Source organism: Onychostruthus taczanowskii, unplaced genomic scaffold, assembly GCF_017590055.1.
Source record: "Onychostruthus taczanowskii isolate IOZ18803 unplaced genomic scaffold, ASM1759005v1 scaffold13, whole genome shotgun sequence".
NCBI classification, from domain to species: Eukaryota; Metazoa; Chordata; class Aves; order Passeriformes; family Passeridae; genus Onychostruthus; species Onychostruthus taczanowskii.
In genome coordinates, this window is record NW_024498462.1 from 6146032 (window position 1) to 6171495 (window position 25464).

General features: G+C 39.2%; 1 protein-coding gene across 6 annotated transcripts; it reads right to left on the reverse strand.

Annotated features, from left to right (window-relative positions):
- Positions 1-8137: 8137 nt before the first annotated feature.
- On the reverse strand, positions 8138-25250 carry LOC121331766 (X-linked inhibitor of apoptosis). 6 transcript variants are annotated; one of them, XM_041396495.1, is made up of 11 exons: positions 25171-25250; positions 23083-23206; positions 18436-18561; positions 17252-17312; positions 16259-17159; positions 14444-14543; positions 13299-13377; positions 12663-12696; positions 11209-11433; positions 8816-9774; positions 8138-8723 (listed from the first exon to the last, which is right to left on the reverse strand). In XM_041396495.1, exons 5-10 carry the CDS (start codon positions 17127-17129, stop codon positions 9581-9583), a joined length of 1503 nt encoding a protein of 500 aa, XP_041252429.1. In that variant the 5' UTR covers positions 17130-17159; positions 17252-17312; positions 18436-18561; positions 23083-23206; positions 25171-25250; the 3' UTR covers positions 8138-8723; positions 8816-9580. The 6 variants fall into 6 exon arrangements, with proteins under 6 accessions (XP_041252429.1, XP_041252431.1, XP_041252428.1 ...); XM_041396497.1 differs by lacking the exon at positions 17252-17312 and having other exon boundaries at positions 18435-18561; XM_041396494.1 differs by lacking the exons at positions 17252-17312; positions 18436-18561.
- Positions 25251-25464: the final 214 nt, after the last annotated feature.

Here is a 25464-nt window from a genome sequence, read left to right on the forward strand (position 1 = left end):
TTTTCCAGACACTCCAGGGGAAAAAAAAAAAAAAAAAAAAAAAAAAAAAAAAAAAGTAGCAGAAGACTGCCTTGTAGGGAACACTTTGAAATTGCATCCTGAATGCCCAGTCGTACAACCATGTTCACGGGTTCAATTACAGCTACAGGTGCTGCTGCTGATCTTTAGTGTTAATCTGATAGTGTCTGGAAAATGTAGAAGAATTGTGTATTAAAAATACCCCACCACACTTAATGTAAGCCTTAAAAATTATCTGTATTGGTATAAAACGACATTTTAGAATACATGGAAAGGAGCTGGATCCATTTGTGCTTTTCCAATGCAAAGTCAACTTCTGGCAGCTGCCATATAGACAACCTTTCCATAAAAATAAACTACAACATTTTGCCTGCACACAGAATTCCAGTAATGTCTTCTGCTTGAGATACAACAGGGATAACTCATATTAAAACTCCAACCCAAAACTTTGCAAGATTATAGAAGTTTACTGCAGGAGCTGGCAGGAACACGAGGCAGCTCCAGCCAACTGTGCATGAAATACATGTACAGCACATGGATTTTGTTCTATTCCAAAAGCACTGCAGTTCACACTTGAGCTCACAGCTGAGAGGGTTTAGGTAAATGTACTTACCTAACGTGAAGCAAACATGACAGACACAGTTTTTCAGGTGTGGTTTTGAAGGAATGAGTGTGCAAGCACTGACAATACCATGGCAGAGTTCAGCCCATTCCCAAAGCTGACTCAGGCTTTGGAAGCACAGATCCATAACACTTCTGGGTGTCCTGACTCGCACGGCAGAATTTGCTTTTTTCTGCTCGTGACAAAACATGGAAGCACTCCAGAGACAGACCAGGTGCAGCAGCACACTGCAAACCCCTGGTCACAGCCTGCCTAAGAGGATTTCGCACTCTCCAGTTCAATTTCCTCCCTCGCAGTTGTTCCATTCAGCTGTTTGCTCAGCCCTGTCTTAGCAAAGCTGTTGCTTCATCGGAGAAGGGGAGAGGGACATTTGTTCTCTAAGGTTTGATTCCCAGCCCAGATCATTTCTCTGAGCTGTTCCAGTACAGCTGCAGGAGCACTGAAGTCAGCACAGCTGAAGGTGCTGAGAGCTGTGGTGAGGCCAGGAAAGTTTCTGCTCTGCTCCAGCGACCAGAAGACAGAAATTTCTTAAGTCAACTGAGCCCTGTGAGGATTCCTCACCTTTAAGGGGGCCAAACTGGCTCTCTGAAGAGCCTAACTCCTGCACTTTCCTCATGAAGAGATCGTGCTTCTGGGACTGAGCCTTCCATTTGGTACAACATGGAAGGTGATGAAAAGCAGTTCCTCTGCAAGCCCATCACTTCTTTCTAAGCTACCAGTTCCAGATGGGCTTCTACCATCAGTTCAGACTTTGGGGAAAAAACAAGACCATCCTGAAGTTTCTATACAGTTTTAGCATACTAGCATCTTTTCCAATACAATGAAAAATGTAAAAGAAAAACAGGTGCTATCTAAGCATTATAAAGAAAAAGAGATATTTTAAATTCTGACCTGTCTAGAAAGGATTTATATCTGATAGAAAAGAAGTTCTGTGAAAAACGAGGAGAAAGTATTTCACAGGACTATGTCATCTTTTTCAGAAAAGCTACTCTTTAGCTGCTTCAAATGCCACCATTTCTGATATTGAGCCCAATTTAGAGAGGATTTAACAAAGACTTTACAGGCACTGTTATTATGCTTGATCCAAAGAGAGCTTCATGATCAGTGACACAGAAAACGGAGCAGGGAGAGGGCAGATACCAATTCTGTGTCTGAATTAATGGCCAGAGGTTCACCACAAGAGAAGATCAGAATAAACTCAAGCTGCCAGATGGTTGATTCATTTTCCCAGGCAGGAGATTCGTGCTCATGCTGCTTCCTTTCTTTTCATTTTTCTTCCTTTTCTTTCTCCTGAAGAATAGGAAGCTCCTCTGCCGTTCCATTTCCTCATTTGTATTATTAAAAAAACCCAAATAAACAAAACAGTCAAAAACAAACAACAAAAAACCAAAATAACAAACAACAACAAGAAAAAGCCACCACCAACACACCACCACCCACAATTATTTATTTATTTAAAGACTTTTCTTTTGAGAATTGGAGAAAGAAACCAGAATTTGTATACTGGATCACCCAAGGTGAGGTGGTGGCTTTGATGGCCTGTATTGAATAAGCCCTGACCACACTTTTGTCTGTTGAGATGGGTGCAGAGGGAAAAAGCAGTTTTCCCACTCAATTTTTTTCCCCAGATTTTTGAATCTGGCTTAGTCACTCCAGGGAAATCTGCTCTAAATCCTTTTGAAGATGAGCTATTACATAAGAAACAAAAATAAAGACCAAAAAATGGGTTACTTTCCCATAATTTGCAGGAGATTGCACATCAGTAGCTCCTTAGGTCTTTCCCTGCTCTGTGAACAATTTCTTCCTTTTTCCATTTATGTAAGTCTCCCTTGTGTGCCCCTATTTCTCACCAGGTCTTTCCAGAACACCCAACTCGTGTCTGAATTTTCTTTGATTCGGTAAGTTTCTGCCTGCTCCTTCTGTGAAGGAGCACAGAATCACAGTTTGTCCCATACCACTACAAAGAAAGGAAGTTTTAACTCCCCTTCATCATCAGCTCTAAAAAAGAACAGAATCCCAGTAAGTTGCAGATGCCTTTCAGCTAATTGCATTATGAGCAGCAGCTTTACTCAGTCCCCTGTGCCACTTGTTACCCAAAGCCTTTCTATGTCACATTCTTTGAGATAAAAATCCCTTAGCCAGATTCTGAAGTTCCATCAGCAAACTGCTGTAAAGGCCACACCAGTTTTTGGTAGGAAATAGTGAAAAGCCCTTCTCCTGGCTGCAGTCAGGACAAGTCACTTTGACCTGAGGCATCACCTCACCCTAGGTACAGGAACAAGTGTTACCCATCAGGCCACCTCTCTTGGATTCTGGACACAATGTGCTCCAGTTTCCAGATGTAGGGAAGTTTTTGAAGACACAGGCAAGACATTATTTGTGTTCTGTAGCTAAGTCCAGGCAGAGGAACCATGAATCAAGGTCCATTTTATGAGTCAGGCACTGTGACAGCATCAGTGACAAAGTCTGAGGAGGAAGCACAGGAACCAGAGAAGCATGTTTCAAACTGGGTAAGCCAGGTAAGTGGCAAAGGCAGCAAAGAACAGAGTGTGTGCCAGAAAAAGGGCTGGGGTGAGAGGCTGCCAAGAACTGAGATAAAGTCAAGGAGGCCAAACAGAACAACTGATGCCAAGCAAGGCAAGAAGCTTTAGCTGAGAAACAGCTAAAACCCAGTGAAACTGTATCATACTCTGGATGTGTAGGGCTCCTAACCCATCAGGAACACAAAGCAGTTCTCAGCTGGTCAGAGCTCACAGGGCTCCAGCCCCCCTCAGACTCTGATATGGAGCCAGGGCTTGCCTAAAAAGGGGAGAAGGGGCTGGCTTATGGTTAGGTGAAAATAAAGTGGAAGTGAGACAGAAACAACATTATTCAGCTCAACCTCTGCCCAGGATCATAGAGCAAAACAATTATGAACAACAAAGTCAATAGTTTTGTGTTTAAATCTGAAGAAAATCCCCTATCAAATATATGGGACAGCACTCCTCCGTATGTGCAGGCAAACACAAGATTTGGATGACGTACCTTGGTGTTTTCCCCACAAATTACTGAGGCTGGAACTCAGGGGCTTGAAGGGGAAGTCTAGGCAGTGGGGGGTTGTTACTGACAGATAAGGTCAAGGAACAGATAACTCTTTCAGATTAACTGGTATGGTTTTCTGGGGCTGACCTACCACATTCCCAAGATTCTCTATATATGTCTGTCCCTAACACAAGCTTCCTTTGGTTTAGTTTTCACCATCAACCAATTTCAAGGTTTCTTTCAGACTGTGTTTCTCCTAAGTCACTCCCCTACAGCCAGTTGTGTCTGGGGCTCAAGGCCTTTTCTGCTGCCTCAACTCTGACACAGTGGGTGGTGGAAGCAAAGCAAAGTGTGATGGTGTCATTAGCTGAGATTAAAGGTTTTTGTAAATGGCACAATGCATAACAAGTAGCAAGGAATACAACAGTTTATGACTTGTTGGGGGATTGCACAGATGTTCAAAACCGTTAAGATAAAAATACTTCTTTCAGACTGTAACTTTTTTGAGCGACAGTAGCAGGCCTGCAAAGTGCCAGCAGCTGTGAAGGAAGTGTTTTCCCCTCCGTGGCAAAGGGCACACCTGGGATGCTCACCAAAAACACCGAGCACAGCAAGTCCCACTCTCACCCCCCCAGGGAGCCCCCACTTCTCCCTTCCCTGTACCTCTGGTTCCAACTGTGGGCCTAGCAGAAGTGAAACTTCCAACCTGGAACATGGATCTTCCTAAAAGAAACTTGCAATTGCCAATTAGGCCTTTAAGAAAGCAACTGTTGACGAAGTTATAAAAGTCCTAAATTGCGATGCAGATGTCCAATTGTTATTTTTGGTACATCTGTTTTGCAAAACACCCATTTGAAGCAACAGTGACTTTTGTACCCTGCGGGCAGAGCTCCCACACTGACTCCAGTAACATCACATGGTCGGTTGTGCAGGACAGGGAGCTACAGCCTTTAGAGTCCTGGACTCAGAAGCTTCTCTCTGTAACACAAGAGTTAAAAGGAAGAGATGCCTGTGGCTTGACACCCACTTTGGAAAAGCCTGTATTCAGAAGATGAACTGTTTGGCTTAAGTGGCGGCTCTCATCATACACTGCAAAATTAAGTCACAAAAGAGAAATTGTGTCAAGAGCTTTACAGCAAGATCTAACAATATAAAATCAAAAAGACATAACATGAATAGATTTAAATGCTGTCTTGGTAATCTTTGAAGGTTATAATAATTCACTCTCCAAAATCTGAAGGTGACCATACGCACTTATACTAAACCTGGCTTTTTAGCAATTATTGTAATGATTCTTCTAGACGTTTTCACAGTGGGACTCTGCAAATGTGTTTTTCATTTTTTGATAGTAAGCACCATTTTTCAATCTGAGAGCAAAACTAATTTCAGTCTCTCCAATACATTTCCAGCAATTATTACTTATCAAGAAATTTATCTCAGCTAACACAATAGCTATCCTTAAATTAGTAATTATCTAAAGGCGACCAAATAGTTTTTGATCAGCTTTAAATATTCTATACTCACAATATAATTAATATAATCATTCATAAATGAATATATACTGTCTTCTTTCCTGTTCTAGGAAAAAGCAAGTTTCTTGGGAAGCTAGTTACAGAGCCATGTTCTTTAGTTAACACTTACAGATTCACTGTAATGTTGTCACTATTGCTTAGTAGGAATTCACGGTTAAGAAAAAATTGAAGATATAATTTGAATTTCAACACAGATTGTTTATCATCACAAGCCATTTTGCCTTCTCACAGAAAGCCACATTATAATTACAGCACATTAATTGCTGTACAGCAGCATCAGTAGAGCTCTTGAAGTGACATGACACAGTGACATGACACATTTGCCAAGATGAGAAGGTACTTTCAACAACCTGAATCAGTGTGAAGCCATGGCAGGAGCAGGGGGGAGGAAAGCTTTCCTTGATCAAGTTTTCAAGCTACTCAGTGAAACTTAATGCATGTAAAGCACACAAAAAACTGGTAGGAGGGAGAGTATTCACTCGTACTTGATTTCCATGAGGAATTAAGGTGCATGTGGGTAGACTGGCTCTTCCCATCTGGCCCTATGGAGAAGGGGACCAGCACCCTTCATGAGCCACCAGGCCAATCCAGCTGCTCTGCACAAGCCAACAGGGGGAAGCCTCAGAGGCAGCACTGGAAGCATCTCTCCAGCCTTCCCTGGCACCTGGCCTTGCTGACAGGAGTCAGTCGTGCACAAGGCAGAGGGTAACAAAGAACATCGTGAACAACTCACTCTTCAGAAAAACACTGCAAAAGCCAGAAGAGAAACCTCCGGCTCCTCTTTGCTCTGTGAAGAGCTGACCTTCACACATCAGGTGCTTGAACTTGCACACTTTGTAAGGCAGAGTCTGTTCCCAGCAGTTCCTGAAGACCACAGCAGCAAAGGTGACTGCCCCTGGCAATGCTCCATCCACAGAACACCACTTCAGCTTGGTTTCACATGCACACCATATTCAAGTGCCTGCATTAACCTCCACCCAGTGATAATTCAATTCCAACCATCCACTGTATTTACATTTCTGTTAATTACAATAAAAACAAATAGAAAAGGTAACTTTAAAACCCCATGCTGATGAACAGCACTTTGAAATCTTTAAGGAACTATTTGTCCTGTAGCTTCAGACTGCACATACAGCTAACAAAAAATCCCACTGAAGAACTGTGGTCAAAACTAAACTAACCAGACAATGTTAAAATGAATATTTAAATACTCTAATTGAAAAAAAAAAAACAAACAAACAAAAGCAAAACCCCACCAACAAACCAACAACCAATTCCCAAGCTATAATTTAAGAAGGTTTTATTGTATTATGAGCTTAAGATCAAGTCTCAAAACAAATTTTAATAAAGTCCAGACAGCTCGAAGCTGTAGAGGCAGAAGCTGCTGCAATCAGCTGAGTAATCTCTGTGTTTCAGACCCCACGTTTCAAGGCAGTGAGAAAAAGCTCCACGCATAACAAAAACATGGACTCTGGGTTCTCCTTATTTTAGCCTTCTGTTTCTAAATAAGCCATGCACTTCCCGTGCTTTCTAAGCAACACACTTCCAGGACCTTACTGAAAACCCGTGTAAATCTCTCAAGTATCCAGTGTAGCAAGTAGTTCTGCTACTACAAATAACATAGCAGATACTTGAACATATTGCACAGCTCCCAGGAAACTCATAAAAATCAACTTCCAGGGCACCTGTGTCCTGCTCCTAACCTCCTTTTCAAAGCCCCTGTGCTTGCACTTCATTTATTTGCATCCTTCATTTCTGTCTCTTTAAACATTCAGCTCAGTATTAGAGGCCATGGAATTTCTTCTGTTTCTTTAAGGTACTGAAAATCAGAGTAAATTGAAAAAAAGTCTTCCTAATTCAAGCTGTCAGAATTTGATGACTATGCTAATTATTTTTTCACATTTAGTCTGAATAGAACTCTGATTATAGTTTCTTTAAAAAAAACCCTAAACCTACAGAGTTTGTCATTTTTATTTTGACATCTCACTAAAAGGCTTTTAATCCTTTAATGTCCCTAAGTGATTACAATTTGAATTGCTATATAGCTGTATCTTTTATAATATCAATGAAAAAGTTGCAGTAAGGGACATGTATCTAAAAATATAAACCTTTTAAAAGTTAACAAGATTTACCATGAAGCAATCATGCAATGTAGGACAATGTGCTTGCTCTCCATTGCAGTGTAGAAGGCTCTGTGTGTGACCTACTTCCCAGCTCTTCTCAGACAATTTACATACTACATTTACACCCCAAATCACCTCCTTGCTGAGATTTAGTTTTGTAACAGTTTAAGCTAAATTTGGTCCAGCTCTTGTGCAGACAGGACTTTGAGCAGCCTGCCAGGTTCTGCAGCCTGTGAGCTGGATCCAGCTGATCCAGGCTCTCTCACATGACTCAGGTCAAGCTTAGGTAACCAACCATCTGCTGAAACAAGTCAGCACCACGCAGGGCGCAGCCTTAACTAAACAAGCTATTTCTGGCAAGGTACACCAGCTCAAGGCTAGCAACCTCCCTTCAATTTCCCTTGATATGGACAGAAAACCCTCCCAGGAGGGAAGAACGGGAGCTAGGAACAAGGCTGTCAGGATTGCCAGTCCATATCTCTCCCAAAAAATCCCTGTGTGCATGAATTATCTGAAACATTAGACTCCTCACAAAGGCACAGAAAGGCAAAATAAAACTGAATTTTTCATTAATTTCTAGTCATCATCTATTCCCAAGACCAAATTAAATCATAAAAAAATAGCAAAACTAATGTTAGATTTATAATTAACAAACTTTAATCTATACAAACAATAGATTTTATTTTCTCTCAGATAAAAATATATTAATTATCCTTAGTAACACTCAGGTTAAATTAATCAATTTAATTACAAAACAAAAAGCAACAGAAAGCAGCCTTCTGGGTTTTTTTTTAGTGTGAGAATCAAATACACTGATCAAGGAACATCTGGGTTGCACTTTATTTTAAATATTCATATCATTACACAGCACAGATTTAAAAAAATAGAAAAGGTAGATATATATTTCTGTGTATTCAAAACTTTCATAACATGAAAAACTATGTTCTGTATACACTATATTCTAAACCTTAGTGTGTAGAACTCAAAAATATATACACAGAACATGTCCGTAGTTCCACAAAATAAGGAAGTGACATAATCAAGCAGTGATCATAAAACAGCTGTACTTGAATACAAAGCTGTGATACTTTCAAAATCAGAAATAGGGGATCAGTCCACCAAGAAATAGTTTAAATATTTTAAGGTGGCTCTCATTAGAATAGTTCTTAACTTTTGAATTTAAATGACATGAACAAAAATGAAAGATTTCTAACACTGCTAGTGAATGTTAAAAAAGCATTTTCTAGGAGATGAAGTTTTATCTTCTCCTATGTAAATATAAGTTATGAAGCAGTGTAAAGTATTAGCAGATAAATAGTTAGCATGATACTGTGTTACAAAAAGAAACACAGAAGAAAGATGTCAAACTGAACATATTTTTGTGTAAGGGGCAAATTTAAAATGAGTCTCCTCTCACGAAGAGCACAGGGTACACAAAATCTCCTTAATTTCTTGAGTTCCCTTTTAATCAGTAAAATTAATGTACATTTTATATAAACCTCCTCTCACGAAGGGCACAGGGTACACGAAATCTTAATTTCTTGAGTTCCCTTTTAATCAGTAAAATTAATGTACATTTTATATAAAGATGGATCTTCATGAAAAAAAGATATCCAAAACCAGTTTACTGAAGACAATTTATACATCTGAACCAGAAAAACAGATAGGGAGACAGGAATTAAATTAAAACAGACAAACCTACAAAGTAGCAGAAGTAACCATAAGGCTACAGCAGCAGGTTTATGTGTATTGTCTGAATTATGTCACAACCAAAGTTACAGAAAAAAAAGAGACTATTTTCAATCCTACATAATATTTGTAAAAAGCTAAAATCTCAGGTATAATACACATGTATACAATTATACTTTGAATTAACTTATTTACAAATTTTATATAGAGACAGGCTCTTTGTACAAACTCTATTTGCACAAACTTCAGTGGTACAGAGTCCTACCAAAGTGAAGCAAAGGAATGATCACATAAATAAAGGTTTACATTACTTGGGCTTTCCCATATCAGGTCAATGAACTGAAGTTACAAAATATACATATTTGCCTTTCATACACATTGCTTTTTGCATACAAAAAATTCACTTAAGGAAAATAATTTGTAAAGTGTTAAAATGTGTAGAGTTTGACAGCAGAAAAATCTTAAGTCCTGCCATATGGTTACATTCTGAAATTAACTGCATCTTTTACATAATGTTACACATTTTTAAAGTAATAAAACAGGAAACATTTGCATCCATAGTGCTGTGTATTTCACTAATACATAAAAATTTCCTGTATTTTCATAATATCTCTACGACACAGAGGGCATTCATTAAGTAATTGAGCACATTCCTTACAGGCAACGAGGTGACCACAGGGAATGAAGACAACTGACACGTCCTTAGCCATACAGATTTTACAGAGCTTTTCCTCCTGCAAACGTCTTAACTTCTCTTCAGTACTGAGGTCTAAGGAAAACAGACACATAAAAACAAGTTAACATACTTACTACCATTAAATCTCTTTTTTTTTTATCTTTACACACAAGGACAAAGTGTTATTCATATGATTTAAAGGCCACACCCTTAAAAAGAGCAAAGAAGAACTACAAAAGAGGAATCCTAGCTGCAGCACGGAATCCTCTTTTTTTATTTCCCCTTCTATCCCATTGCATCTCCCAGGCCAATGCAAGCAGGGAGTGCATCTATCTGTATTGGTAAGAGCATGAAATACCTACAGAATTTAGGAGATGAAGATTTCAATCAGGAACCACTCTTTTCACAGACCTCTCACTGACAAAATTTCCCTGAAATTTGTACAGAAGGTGAAAGAAAGGCTCGTTGCTACTGGTTAAGTCACTTGGATTTTATTTATTTTTTGTGAGTTTTCCTAATGAGAAAATGAAGATGTGACTTCCTTCCCTGCCCCCATTTTCAAAATGCCCATACTTCAAAAAGCTTAAAATCTGTAACACAGAAAGAGTCAATCTGGCATTGTACATGAGCTGTTTATTATTCCAATATGCCCCATCTGAAAACACAAAATTTAGACACCTTCCCCTGCCACTTGGGGGAAGCTCTGCACAGCCAACCACCACAATAAGGTCCAGCTGCACTGCAAGTTCTTCTCCCACAATGTCCTATTAAAAAGCTTATTAAAGTGAGTGGCTTGGTAAGATCTCAGCTTATCATGCCAGCCAGATGGTCTTGGACCTCCCTTTGAATTCCCCCATATGCTTGTGTTAAATGACAAGTCTCCTGAATCAGAACTCCTGCATTTGGTCTCTCTGCACAGTGCAGTGCACCACAAGGGCCTTCTGAGCATGACTTGCATGTCCCAGCAAAGCTGGAACATAAATAACTGAATAGAAACACAGATGCACACTTGCTCTTATTGGCCAAGAACAAAAATACTTCTACCCCAAGCAAAATTATATATTGTAAAATAAATGCCCCTCACTGTGACTGCTTTGTATTGAATACAGCGAATACGACAGCGTGTCCCTGGGTCTGTTTCATTTTGCCACATCTGTAGTTTATCTTATATTTTTGCTTTCATTTTTAAATATAATTGTCACGACAATTTTGGCCTATTTTGTTAGCACATACAACCTTTCCCAGAAGCACACTAGACTGCTACTGTTACACACCTGTGAGATACCAATACTACTTATTTTAGAGATGATATTTATAAATGCTGCTACACTCAAATTTTTTAACACCCTGTTTGTTCAGGTTTTGTTTTGTTGGTTTTTTTTTTGTAATGTCCCAAAACAAATGTCTTTAAATTTAATTTACAATACTATAAATTTACCATACGTAAGACTGGGATCGGAGGGTAGGATAAACAGATAACATTAAAAAAAAATTCACAGACTAAAGAACTGATATGAAAGTACACACAGAGGTTTTGTAACTGAATAAGCTCATCTTGCTCAACTGGGATTTCATTTGGTTCTTCATCCCTTGTATTTTCTTTATGAGCACTTAAGTCTGCTACCAGATCCTCAACAGATGTGTGACTTTCTCCAGTCATCTGCAATCTCTTTTCCATGGTGTTCCTAATCTCAGACAAACTGAAACCCATGGCTATGGCACTTTGTACCAAAGGATTCTGTAAGAGACCATCTAAAACAAGAAATTAAGAACAAACAAAAACACTTTAAGAAGGATGAATCTGATTATCTGACAGTATTGACTACAGTACTCTAAGACACATATTTGCAAACCGTAATCAAAGGAACCATATTTCCAATTTGAGAGTTTTGCTAATTGTAAATACTGCAGATTTGACATTTCTTCTCTCCTAGCTTTCCCAGTCTCCCCTCATCTATTTTATATTATAGAAATCCTCCTAGATTTGCTGTTCAAATCAACTACTTCAAATTAAATAGCATGTCTCATATAACTGCCATTACAAATTTTGTAGCTGAATGTTAAATGACATTCATCCAAAAAGGCACAATGGATAAGTAACATCAATTTTAATTCAGGTCAGAGAAGGAAAAAAACCTCATACATGTGTTGAGAGAAACCAATAAATAATTTGAATTTATAAAACCAAAACACAGCACCACCAATAAGCAAGCAGGTCTATCCGTGGCAAGACAACACTACTTGGGGAAACCATTATCCAGTCTGTTGGACCTTCCCCTTCCTTTTACTTATCAATATTGTTCAAACAGCAAAATTTTTGAATATTTAATTTTTTTTTAACTCTTTAATTTTTAGAAAAAGGTTCTTTTGTTTTCACTCTCATAAATGAGCAGTATGGGAGAGATTGCTAAGCAGGTTTTGTGTAGCCACTCTTACTATCAATAGCTCCCATTCCCTGGGATGAAGCTGCTTGACTGGCCTCCTTCTACTCCTTTGACTGTTTTGTCTTTTTATTGCTTGGTATTTACGAAAAGCATTGCAGGAATGTGTAATCCTGGAAGACATAATAAACCACTTCAGCCTGCTCAGCTTCCTAGTCCTTGCACTGGACAGAGCAAGTCTTCCTGGCCATGAAGAAGGGCTGTTTCTGTTCAGTATTTAGCATTCATCCCACAGCACTACTAATTCAATACTTGATGCACACTCACTAGCTGTAGGACTCAGTCCTATACAAACTTCTTCCATGGTTCACAACCTTCACTTTACAATATTTACCAAATTGTAATTATATTTCCTCTAGAGAAATAAAATACACTCTGCAGTTCTTTAGAAGCAATGGAAGAATATCATCCAACATTTTGCCTGTAGTGCTTTCTTTTAAAATGTAATAGGGTTATTTTTAAAATTAACCATTCCTGTCACTATACATTCAAATATGGATATTCCAAAATGGGGGAAGGCTGTTTGTTTTAAACAGATACCTTTAGGAATTATTGTCCTTTCAGCAGCTTCTGTCTAAAAGTGAAACATAAAGAAACAAAATTACAATTCTGGAGAAAGTAGACGGAAATACATACAGCTACAAAAAAAAAAAAAAAAAGCTATTTGATGTCAAGTTATTTTAGTGACTAAAACTATTTAATCTGCTCTGAACAACATGATCAGTATTTTGCTATAATTTTAACCCATCTCTGCAATAACCATATGTACACAATTCTTAAGTCTACAAAAGCATTCTAAAACATTATCAGTTTTACATTTTAGTGACTACACACAAGTTTAACAATGTCCTACCAACAAGAAAAGAAAATGTATCTGCTATTATTCATCATCAACCTTAGGTTCCCAGGCTATGAAACAAATGGCACCTGTTCAGTATCCCATATACAACATCACAAGGTGCCCTGGCTGTGACCCATAACCCAGGCTGTGGAGAATGGGGGGATGGCTACACTCTGATTGACAGAACCAAAACACACTGCAATTCTTTCACTTTCTGCCAATGAAAGTAGAGCAGGTGGATTAAATGATAGGCATGTAATTAAAAGGTAACTTCATATAAAAATTATGTTTATTTTTTCTATTTTAACAAAATTATTAATAAGCAAGAAACTTACGGTTGAATCCCTACATCCATCTTTTAAGTGAACATTATTTATAAATTCTATCCCCTTTTCATTGCTCACAAATCTGCACCTAAAAATAAGAATATTTAGATTTAATAGAACTGCATTAGTAGCAAAAATTTGTTACATAACTATGGAAGCTTTGATAAATTTCCTACATCATACAGACTGCCTGCTTTTAAAATCTCTAAATGATTAGTCAACATCTGTGACATCACTGTAATATGTCTAAGAACACCTTAAACACTTAAGCAGTACTTATCTTTCTCAGATTTTTGGTGAAAAAGAAAGCTTATGAGTTGTTGGCCATGACAACTCATGACACAGATGTCTAAAAGTAAAGGCTCACTCAAATGAAAAACAAACATTATGTTAAAATGCTGGTTCTTTTAGTCTTTCACAATCAAAGCAAACAGTCACTGGTGAAACAGGTGCCTTCCATGATTTCTTTCATTATTTTCCAGCCAGCCTTAGCCACTGGGCAGAGCTCTTCCCTACCAGAAGATTTAGGGAATGCCGTAATTCCTTGAGAAGAGTTCTCCAGCTCCAGCAGTTACTTCACCTTGAGGAACAGACAGCTGCTGTGAGACTGACACACTGCCACTGAGGCTGATATGCAAAACCTCAAAACAGATTTTAGACAACATTGGCAGTCCTTCTAAAAACTACTTCTGCTGCTGCTGCTACTACTGTCTGGAATCCTTAGTCCTTTCAAATTAGAGAGAACCATGTTTTGGATTCCATGCCACTAACTCGCTTCTTTAGGTTTGTTTGCTCTGTGGCAGCTGTTTAGTCATTTTGTATCTTGGTATAAGTTACAAACTTTTACATATAAAAAGCTATTAAAGCAACCATTTACAATGTAGCACTTGGATAACAAGAAAAAACCCTCAGATACATATACACAAAACTACAAATTCTTGCTGACAAAGCAAGCACTGGTTAAACCCAGACACAGATATCTTCCCTTTAATAATGCTACAAATAAGACAAATAAAATTATTTGAATAAATCTAAACAGTATTAAACCATAGTCAACCTTCTCAAGCCTTTATTATTATGCTCTGTCAATATAATGCAATATACTGTAAATGAGAGTCAGACACACACCACGAAAGCACTGAGGGATACCTTACCCAGGAAACCATTTGGCATGTTGATCCCAAGGGTCTTCATTTTCCTTCCACTCTTGCAATCCTCCACCACAGTGGAAACACACAACGTGATCACCATTACCTGAGGAAACACACAAGAATAAAGTTGCATGCTTTGTGCAGGCATAACACCAAGTTTTCAACTAAAATGTTACATTAAGAAAAGAAGTCTTTCTTTTACTGATTTGGCATTTCAATTGAAAATAACTCCATTTTAACTGAGGATAACACACCTAATTTGAAACAAATGTTCAGGGGAGAACTGAGCTTAAAGAAACACAAAATAAGAGAAGCAAGTTTCCTGAATTTTATTTTAGTAAGTAATTATACAGATAAAAAACCAAAACCTGAAAAAATAATCTGTTATCATGGAGCTCAATTCAATGGTAAACAAGGCCTGAAGACGTCTGCCACAAAGAATGACAGATGTTTACATGGGTTTGTGGATCTCCATTTCCCATTAAGATCAACAGCTCTAACCAGCAACAGCAAAACCAGCTGAGGAGAAGTGCATCCTCTGTCCTAGCACTGTGCCTGCTGTGATCCAAGACTGCCCCACAAACTGCTTCAATATTGTTTTTATTGGAATGAGAGGAGGTATGGATAGTGTTTCCACAGGGAGTTAAATTCTTCTCAGGTCACAGGGAGCAGTTTTCACAGAAGTCACCCCAAGAGCCCTTGGTCTGATAAGCTGGTGCCCAGAGAGTGCAACTCCACCACAGAGATCTTTTGGTACTTTCTGAACCCAAGAAGAAATCAATAAAAGAGTTATAGTGGGTACAAATATTGCCCATTTATAACCTATACAGGAATACAGCAAAGATTTTATTTATGGCCACAAGTAAAATAAACAGAATCATACTATAAAGTTCTGAGACCTACTAAGAAATAAGTTAACTAAGATAAGAGCAAGAAATTACCCCAGATAATCCCCTTTTCCCTGTGACTGTGTAAGAGCAACACTTTGCACTTGTACAGTATCTCTCACTGTGGAATTTCAAAGGTCTTTAATGGTACTGTGCAATTCCATCTAATTGAGAAACCAATGCACAGAGATGGTGTCCTATCTAAATCAAACACTACATGTCTAAGAGTGAAAGTTCTTCCACTGGTACCACTGTCTTCATAAAGTAGGCAGTAGTGGTATTTGCTGCTTTTGGGTGCCCACATGCCATGGTAATGGAAACTCACATTAACTAAGAAAATGGCACACAGCCTGGATTCCGAATTGTCTTGTCCACAGACTTTTGTAAAGGCCACAGGCCCATTCCTTACATCTAAGATCTGGCAGACAGCACTTCATTTCTTAAAAATTATGAACTCAAATAATTGTCATTGTGTAAGATGTATTATAAAAGTTTTAACAGGCAAAAACACATACTTGGTTGTTTTACTGCTAAGAATAAATTTATGATCAAGTCTATGCTTTGCTAGTAAACATACTTGATACCATGTATGCGATTTTATATAAGAACTGTAGAAAGTAGATTACAGAATAAAGAGATTCTGGCAAATTGTTTTGTTGGACAATACCCTTTTCTGACCCAGAGATGGGGCAACTGAGAGGCGTTTTAAAAACTTTTATTCTATTTTCAGTCTCATGAGAAGGGTGAGACAATACAGATGTTAAAATTCATACTATCACAATCAGAACCCAGCTATTTCTTTTCTACAAATCCATTTCCCACACTGTCCCATATAAAAATTTTTTAAATTGGGATTTTTTTCCATAACAATACACTTCCTCTTGTACAATTTCTTTGTAAAATGTATTAGACATTTCAAGGTCTGGCTTACCTATGCTATAGAACCCAGCTTCTGCAAGTTGCTCCTTGTCAACAGGATAAATCCAAGATAAAAATGTTTGTAAACGTTTTCCATATTTTGCCATAGAGGGATTCCTTGGGTGCTGGGCATTGTTCAGACCACTTACACCAAGCTCAGAAGGAACAGATTCACTTGAAACATTTCCTACATCCCGGCCCAGGACAAAAAGGCATTTGGGAAAATGCCTCTTGTGTTCTGACCAAGCTCTGTCACCGGGTTCCCAGTTCTTCAATTTTCCACCACAACAAAAACATGCTACTTGGTCACCAACACCTGTATAATAAAATCCAGCATTAGCTAATTCCTGTGGTGTCAACTGGCCATTGAGGGGCCAGTTGTGAAAAGACTTTAATCTTGTTTCTTCACTGCACATAGCAGGATTTTTAGGATACAAACTATCTGACATATCCACAACCTGCCTAGTTCTCAAAAGGTAATCTGCCTCCACATCAGGATCATCCAGAGCACATGGGAGGGCTGAATTGCTGGTGCCGTTTTCAGTTCTATCCTGGTAGTTCTGGGTAACAGGATCCATGTCACTTTCCAGAAAAGCAGATTCAGTAATAAACTTGCAGTGGGGGGCAAGCTGTTTGTGTCTCTCAACTGCAGAATCCCCAGGCATCCATCCTTCAATAACTGTATGGCAACTGAAGCACTTCACTTTGTCACCTTCTCCAGTATAAAGAAAGCCAGCCTGTGCCAGAGCCAGCGCCGAAACGGGGCAGTCCTGTGGAAACCCAACAAAAGTTCCCCGTCGCTCACGCTCCTGCGCCCATTCCCGGGCACCGGCAGTGTCCGCAGAGGCACAGCCTTCCGAGTTCTGGGGCACATTACACGTCATCCTTCATAAGCTGGGCTCCCCGGAGGTTTCCTAAACAAAGAATATATCTTTGAATTTCCCAGACAGAAGGATAGCTCATACCCATATACAACCCTGGAAGCTGGCTAAATTCAGCTCCCAACCTTTATGTATTAAAATCACAACTCTTCCTCTTCTTCCCCATTTCATCCCTGCCTGCATCACCTGCCACATAGAGGAAAACCCAAAATAATAAAACCAAAATAATATTAAAACAAAACAATATTAAAACCAAAATAATAAAAAAATTTGTCAAGAAAAGCAGAAAGATCAAGATGTCTTAGAGGCCTATAAACATTTACCTGGAGAACACAGGTTTATAGGTTTAAAAGTATGTTCTATTTCTTAATAAACATTTCAAGAATTAAATTAACAAAATACTGTCATGAAGTTCTGGCCCCAACCCTGCCAAAAGGCTTCTGAACCTGAAATACAAAGTTACTAAATTTAAAAATATTCATCTGAGCCAGACCATAGTTGCAGGATTTTAGAGCTCAATTCTTAAACACAACTATATATTATCCTCATATGAAGACCATGACCTCCATGCCCATTACAGGTGGGCAACAACTGGTAAAACCATCATCAAAAAGAAAAAAGTTTCTTTACTTGTCTTTTATTGTAAAGACACATCTCGATTTATATTTTAGCAAAATATCTTGTGAAATAAACTATCAGATATTTCACTGACCAAAGTGCTGGGCATTGCTTTTAAGATCAGTGTGTTGGGACTACCCAGCACTAGTGCTCAAGTCTGCTTCCCCTTTTCCACACCCTGCCTACACCCTCTGTAAAAATTCCTGTGCCCCTGCCACCACCCCAGCTTTTCCTCCCTTCCCTACCTGAAGGAATGTCATTCTTCTTAGCACTTGTCACACATTCCTACCCCTGCCTATACTTTTCCAGGGTGAGTACTAACTACCAGTTCTGCCTCACGTCCCTTCTGTGCCAGAAGGCTGCTCCGAGCACTCAAACAAGCCCTGTCTTTGCTGAGGATGAAACAAAGCAACTTGGCTACAGCAGGTCCTGTGCAAGAACCACAAACTGACAGAGTCATCACCTCCATCCCAACATGGATGAAGTGAAAGCACAGTAAACATTCATCTCTTGTCCAGACAAGTGCAGTGATACTATTAACTTAAAAAGTCTTGGCCATTGATGGTACACATCTTAAAGTGGTAAATTAAATTATGAGACCACCCAAATAAGCTTCTTAGCACAAAGCAGTAATAGTTCAGCAATTAGCAAAAAGAAAGGCGTATAAGGAAGAACAGAGTATGTACTTAACTGAACAAATGTTCTTCTCCATTTTCTATGAGAATCCTGAAATATATCAATTTCCAGTCTGCGTAAGGTAGGCCAGCACACAACAATATATCTTCCTCAAGACTTGCATTAATATTGATCACACATTCTGCAACGTCAACGCAGATGTGACAATGATTACTTCTGTAACATCATATTTAGCCTCTACAAAACCTTTTTTAGGGCTCAGAAAAGGGAGGGGGAAATTAAAATGCCTATGTATTGCAGGATTGCTGCATCCTCTGCCAAGACGACAAAGATAATTAGGCTATGAGAGGTGAAGAAAACGTGACATCAGACACCTGGCATGGGTGCTTCATGTAATCATGGATACAAGACTGACACCAGCTTTAATTCCTTCTGTCTGTCAGTTCATGACTAATGCAACAATAACACTACAAATTATACTGTGGCTTTCTGTTTTAGCTTAGCAAATTCAAAAATAGCATCTGAATAAATTGCATTGACTGACCTACAAATCTGACCTATATGCTTGTTTCGACTTTGAAGGGCAAAGAAACCCAAACCAGTAATTACATTTAGTAATATGGAAGTTGTCGTAAAACATGTGTTTTTATATACATGCATCTATTGAAAACAATTGGTTTTTTATAATGAAAAAGCTTTTATGTTTATTGCTCATGTTTATTTCCATATAAAACCTTACTTTAAAGCCTCTAGAACTGTTCCTGTAAAGATCTCAGGTGACCTTAAGCATCCATCACTACTACACTGTATCCAAGAAAGAACTGGTATTACTCAAAAACAGTTAGCTGCACAGTAATTGACTTATCTGTGTGCCTGAGAGCCTTTCTACAAGAACACAAACAAAGCCTACCTCACATCCTTCAAAAACTCCTTTTCAAATTGTCCATTGAAAAAACCAAAACAAATGTATATAGCTTTTGCTGTATGAATAGCAGTATACCTCTATTTCTATTGTATTTATATAGAAATTAGTTCAGAAACAGTGAAAAAAAAAATCTTCCTATTTAAATTTTTTACATTTTAATTTTTTTGTTTATGTACATTCGTTTTTTCTACAATGCCATGAATACTTCAAAAATCCTTCTGTTAACATGGTGAATAAAAAAGAAATTATGCCCTCCCCATGGTAATAATGAAAATATTTGCCACATTTGGATTCTCTGGAGTCAATCCTCACAATCAAAACAGTATGAAAAGCATGTACCAAGAGAGCAATAAGTACTGACACAGCAGGTACAATCATAACAGATCAATTCTTTAATATGAACTAGCTTTTCCAAATTATATCAACCACATAATTTAATCATGATCACTTGGAGCAGAAAGGTTCAAGTATCATTCTAAAAGCCTCATCTAACTGCTGCAATGACAGAAGCAGGGCCAGTCCCTCCCAGGAAGGGGCAAGGCTTAACAAAGCTCCAGCCACACCACAAAGCCTTCCCTTACAACAGCACCTCAAACGATGGCTGGTTTCCATTTCACTATAGTTTTATCTATGAGAAACATCTTGATCAAGCATTGAGGCAAACTCCTTGCCTGTGTAAGTACTGTTTTATGTACAACATTAGTACTACTTTAAATAAAGTATCATGTTCAATTATTTCTATTTCAAACAACTGTTAAAAGCAACTACTCAAAGTGTAAAATTACAGCTAGCTTAGGAAGACTACTTCTGCACATGCTTTTTAGCAGTTGCCTAACTCCAGTTAGTTGGAATAATGATGATCTAGAACACATCTGGCATCACAACAGCACTCAGATAGACATTAACTGCAGCAGAAAAATGAGCGAGGGTAATTTTTTTAATAGTTTACAGCTAAGAAACATAAACTCACAAAATTCTGCTAGTATCTGGCATCACAACAGCACTCAGACAGACATTAACTGCAGCAGAAAAATGAGTGAGGGTAATTTAATAGTTTACAGCTAAGAAACATAAACTCACAAAATTCTGCCAACTAAGATGGGCACACAAGACCTTACAATACACACCAGCAGCCAACCTGAGGTCAGAGTATACTTTATATATACTGAAGTTAATGAAACCATTTTGCATAGGTTTTAATTAACCACATGTGAATTAAAGGTAGAAGCTCCAGAAATGTTTAAGATCATCTTCACTTATAAAACCCAGATATTTCAACTATTATGGAAGCATATATGTATTTTTATACAGTGAGTAAACACAGTCTATTTTATTTCTGAAAGGCTTCCAGAAGCTAAGCCAAGTTTAATCCTGATTTTAAACATCTGAAGGCTATTTGCCACAAGACACCACCCTCTTTCAACCTAAATTACCAATCCATATAGCCTACTGATTAGGTTTCAAGAGAAAAAGTAGAGACAAAAATATATAGCAAAAATGTTAACTTTTTCAAAATGCAAAATTGTACATTGTGAATCTGCAAAACAAACATGTTTAATTCAGCTTTAAAAATACCAAGAGGTATTGATTTTATAAAAAAATACAACATTATCATATTACCTAGACTTGAAAAGCTTCAAAGGAAAAGTACAAAACTCACTTTTCCCTTTTAAGTATATTTTACTAGATGTGATTATTTCCATCCTTAACCCCAAACTAGATTGGCACTATAAGGAGCTATTTTTAATTCTTTTACATGACTAGCACAGCAGTAACCTCCAAGTCAGAAATCTCCTTGCACAGCCTCATGCTCCTGACCAAAGGGTACATGCTAGTGTTTATTGTTGACTGAATTTTGAAATATGAGTAGTGCACCAAGTAAATATCAAACAGAACATACTGTACCAGCTGACACACAGATTATGCATATGTCACTTCAATGAACTTCAGTTTCTGCTTGCTCAGCTGCAATTAGATCAAGGAAGGTGCATGCTGCTAACTGAAAACCTACTTATAAAGACTAAAATGACCACAAACATGATATATTTAAACAGTGTTTGAAAATTTTAGTGTACTTATATCTAATTATCAATTGCCATTTTTTAAAAAGTAATGTTTATATTAGAAAGAGGGTATGTATCTACAGAGTGTCTCCTGATTCAGTGCCAAAGCTTACATAACCCTCTCAGCTCAGCTTTATTTGTCTGTTCTTGCTCAGGTCCTACTTAGCCTGCCGTCAGGGTTTGTCATCACAGGAAGTCAGTCAGCTGCTCAGGGTTATAGCAGGCTATTACATCCTCCTAATTTTTGACTTAAGTCACAAAGGCTTTCATGCTCTCCCTGTCTTCAAAATGCACATAACCAGATCAACAGAAACATACCATTTTGAGAACTATTTTCACACTGTGATTTTCTTAATGAAGAAGTCATAGGGGTATGGAACAGAGAAATAAACAAAAAAGATGGCTTCATGGCTGCTAAGGGCAGAGAAAGAAAATCCTTTTGGAGAACTTCCAAGTTAAATGTCATCAGAACTTTAGCTGTATGCATGAGAAGGAAGGAGTAAATACCAGCTTCTATAGCAAAAACTGGCATGCTGTAGCCCAGGTAAGATACTGCTCTTGTGGCTAAGAACCACTGAGTCAACAGGGGTTATTAAAAATACCAGCCAGTAGTAAAAAATGCCTATCAAAATCAGCAGTGCCCTGAGATGCACCTTCTTTCCTGATGAGCTGAGCTTCAGCTTTTAGCGCTACATCCTTCTTACTCAAATAATTTAAACTTCTAGGTGAAAAAAAAATATGGGAAAAAAGGGCATTTTTGATCAGGGAGATATTATGATAAGAAACTTCAACTACAGCAACATGATTCATGCCACAGCAGAACTGCTGAATCTTCTGGATTCGGAGGCAAAGCTGGAGAAGCAGCGGGCCTGCAGCTCCTGCCTCAGCCGCTGGCGAGGGCGTTCCTGCCCCGCCCGCAGCAGCCACGCCGAACGCCCGGCTCAGTCACCCAGCTGCAGCTGAGAGAGAGCAGCACCCCGGCACCTTCGGGAACAGCAGGAGTGCTTCGCCGTTAGCATGGGAAGAAGCTGCGTGTACACATGTATATACATCCATATTTAAAGTGTGTGTATTTGTGCACACACAGCCCTCATCAAACGCCCGGCTCAGTCACCCAGCTGCAGCTGAGAGAGAGCAGCACCCCGGCACCTTCGGGAACAGCAGGAGTGCTTCGCCGTTAGCATGGGAAGAAGCTGCGTGTACACATGTATATACATCCATATTTAAACAGCCCTCATCATCTTGTAAACTTGGAAATCTCTCTTGGATTAGCCATTATATTTTATTTTTACCTTTGTCAGGAAATGGGGATGACTTGGGAACTAATTTTAATATTTCACCAAAAACAAAATATGAAAGTTGTTCCTGTTGAAAACACTCTGCTTGCCTTTTTATTTAATAAGAAACTCTCCAAACCACTGAAGGGGAAGGACAATGATCTGCAAGATGTGCAGCTTTCTTTTACACTTTATATGATAGGAGTGACACTCAATTCAAGCTTTGCAGCATGCCTTCATCTTAACAGCCTTTCAGTCTTCACACACAGCTACACTTTTCATGTTTAAAAATCTTGTGGTTTCTTGAGCCTGACTTTAAATCATCATGCTCAGAATATTTTGGATTAGAACTCTGTAAAAAAGACCCCATGCTATGAAAAATAAAATGCAGCAAAGGACTGTACACTGTTAAACAAAACAATGCCAAAGGTACTTACAACAGTTTTCCTTAAGGAATTAGTATCCAATCAGACCAAGTACACCAACGAACTAATCAAAGCAGATACTGGTTTCATTGCTATTTTCCACCAATCTTTAGAACAAATTCCAATATTTACAGTCCTGTTGGTAGAAAAAAAAAGAGGTTGAAGGTTACTCTTTCACATAACCTTCAGCATTGTTTATGAAACCACAACTTCAAAACTATGACCAAAAAAAAAAAAAAATTTAAAATTCTGTCCCTTGGACAAGTAATCCGAATTAAAATATAATCAAAAGCTGAAAGAGTCTAAGGTCAAGGAAACTCTGAAATGTAGACAGATGTTATACTAAAACTAGTAAGGAACATAAATTTGGGATCCTCCTTTACATCCAAAGACAACAAAACAAAATCCTGGAATGAAAAACTAGAGGGCAGCAAAAAGGAGAAAGAATGTAAAGCAGACAATTAAATCCCATGACCCAGACTTCTCTCTCCTAAGAAATTCTGTATCTGATTATAAACTGGATTTCTGGAACTCTTCAGCTCCCTGCAGCTGTACCACCCACCTTGGGAGGACAGCAACAGAGAGAAGTCTTATTGCAGGTACACATGGCCAGAAATGAAATCCATTTTCATACTTCTAAAACTGAGATATGAAAACATATTTCCTTACTTTTCTGACAACAAATGCAAGTCTGTCTCATATCAGTGGGAGCAGTCAAAAAAACCCACAACCAACCACGCTCATCAGCATTCATTCACTTTTGCTGCTAACTGCAAAGGGCAAGGTCACAGGAGATGCAGAACAATCATTAACTTATTCCTTTGCTCTTCTTGGCCAGTGCTGTAGGTGCCAACATTTCATAACAGGAAGTAGTTGGGATTCTTTAAAGGACCTCAAAGAAAACTGCAAACCAGTCAAGTAGATAGCAAAAAGAAGCAATTAAGAAAATTAAAAATATCCAAAGAAAAGCTTAATCAGCCAATCCATCACACAAAGACTTGCTTTCTTAGAGACAATACTTCACTGTTGTCTTCTCTGTTAAGTGGTGATTTACTTCAGGATAAACAATGAGTAATTAAGTTAATCTGTATCCTACTGCTCTTGGTCCAGGTATGAGATTTAAAAAAAAACAAAGGCCATTGACGAAAAGGTAAAAGAGGGTTTTTTCATGCAGTAGGTTGCTTTTCCTTCAGACCTCGTAGGTTCTATATTTAGGTTCATTTAGGAAACTAAATTCTCCCAGTTAGCTACATGAAGTATTTGCATTAAAATTGCAATGTAAGAGTGTAGCAGTAAAGGGATAATGAAAGTAGTGCTGCAAACACATCTGCATTTTGCAGTACATACAGATTAAAAACAGTGCAAAAATTACCCAAACCAAAATGCATACTTACACCCACTTATAGGGCTCTCAGCAGGAAGACAGAAGCATCAGACTAGTACAGAAGCAGAATTACACTTACTATTAAAGAGAAATATATAAGCATATGATCATAGACATTGTGCAAAAGAAAACTGCTTAAACTTAAATTATCACTGAAAAAAATTACTTTGAGTGAACTTGTCCCTACAGAATTCTTAATAACTACTGTAATCGAACAAAACTGCATTTTTATTAACAAGAAGCAGTTCCAGAAAGTGATTGGCTTAATAAAAATAATAAAAGAGTGAGCAAGGAGAGATAATATTCAAACATGTCAACCACAGAGACCACAGAAGCGCTTATTAGCACAGAAAATTTTTCCTCCACTTTCGCAAAGAGCAGCCCTGGAGGCTGGAGCCGGGGCACGGCTCGGGACAGGGTCTGGGCTCGGCCCGGCCGCTCCCGCAGGCGGCGGCGCGCCCGTCCCCATGGCAACGCCTCACGGCCGGGACCTCCCGCCGGCTGCGCGACCTGCCGGGGGCAGCGGCGGCCGCACCGCATCCCGGCACCGCCATGGGGCCGGGGGCAGAGCCGAGGGACCGAGCCCCCCGCTCCACGCGGAGAGCCCCGCCGAGCCGCCCGGAGCAGCGACAGCCCCCGGAGCGGGCAGCCGCGAAGCCCGGCCCGCCTCCGGGTCCAGCCGCCGCCCCGATCCCACCGCAGCCGCGCGCACTCACCGGGCGCGTCCCGTCCGGTCCGGTCCGGTCCCCGGCGCCGGAGCTGCTCTCGGCAGCGCTGTCATCAGAAGATGGCGGCTCCCGGCAGGCTCAGCGCCTGGGAAGGAGCAGCGGCCCCTGGCGGGCCGGTGGGAGCGCGGCGCGCGAGCTCCCGCCGGCGGAGGGCGGCGCGTGGCGGCGGCGGGAGGAAGCGCAGAGCGGCCCCTCAGCCCCCTCAGCCCCTTCGGCTCCCACAGCCCGATTTCTCATCCTGCTTGTTATGAATAAAAAGTTATCTATTTTTGTTTAAGGTTA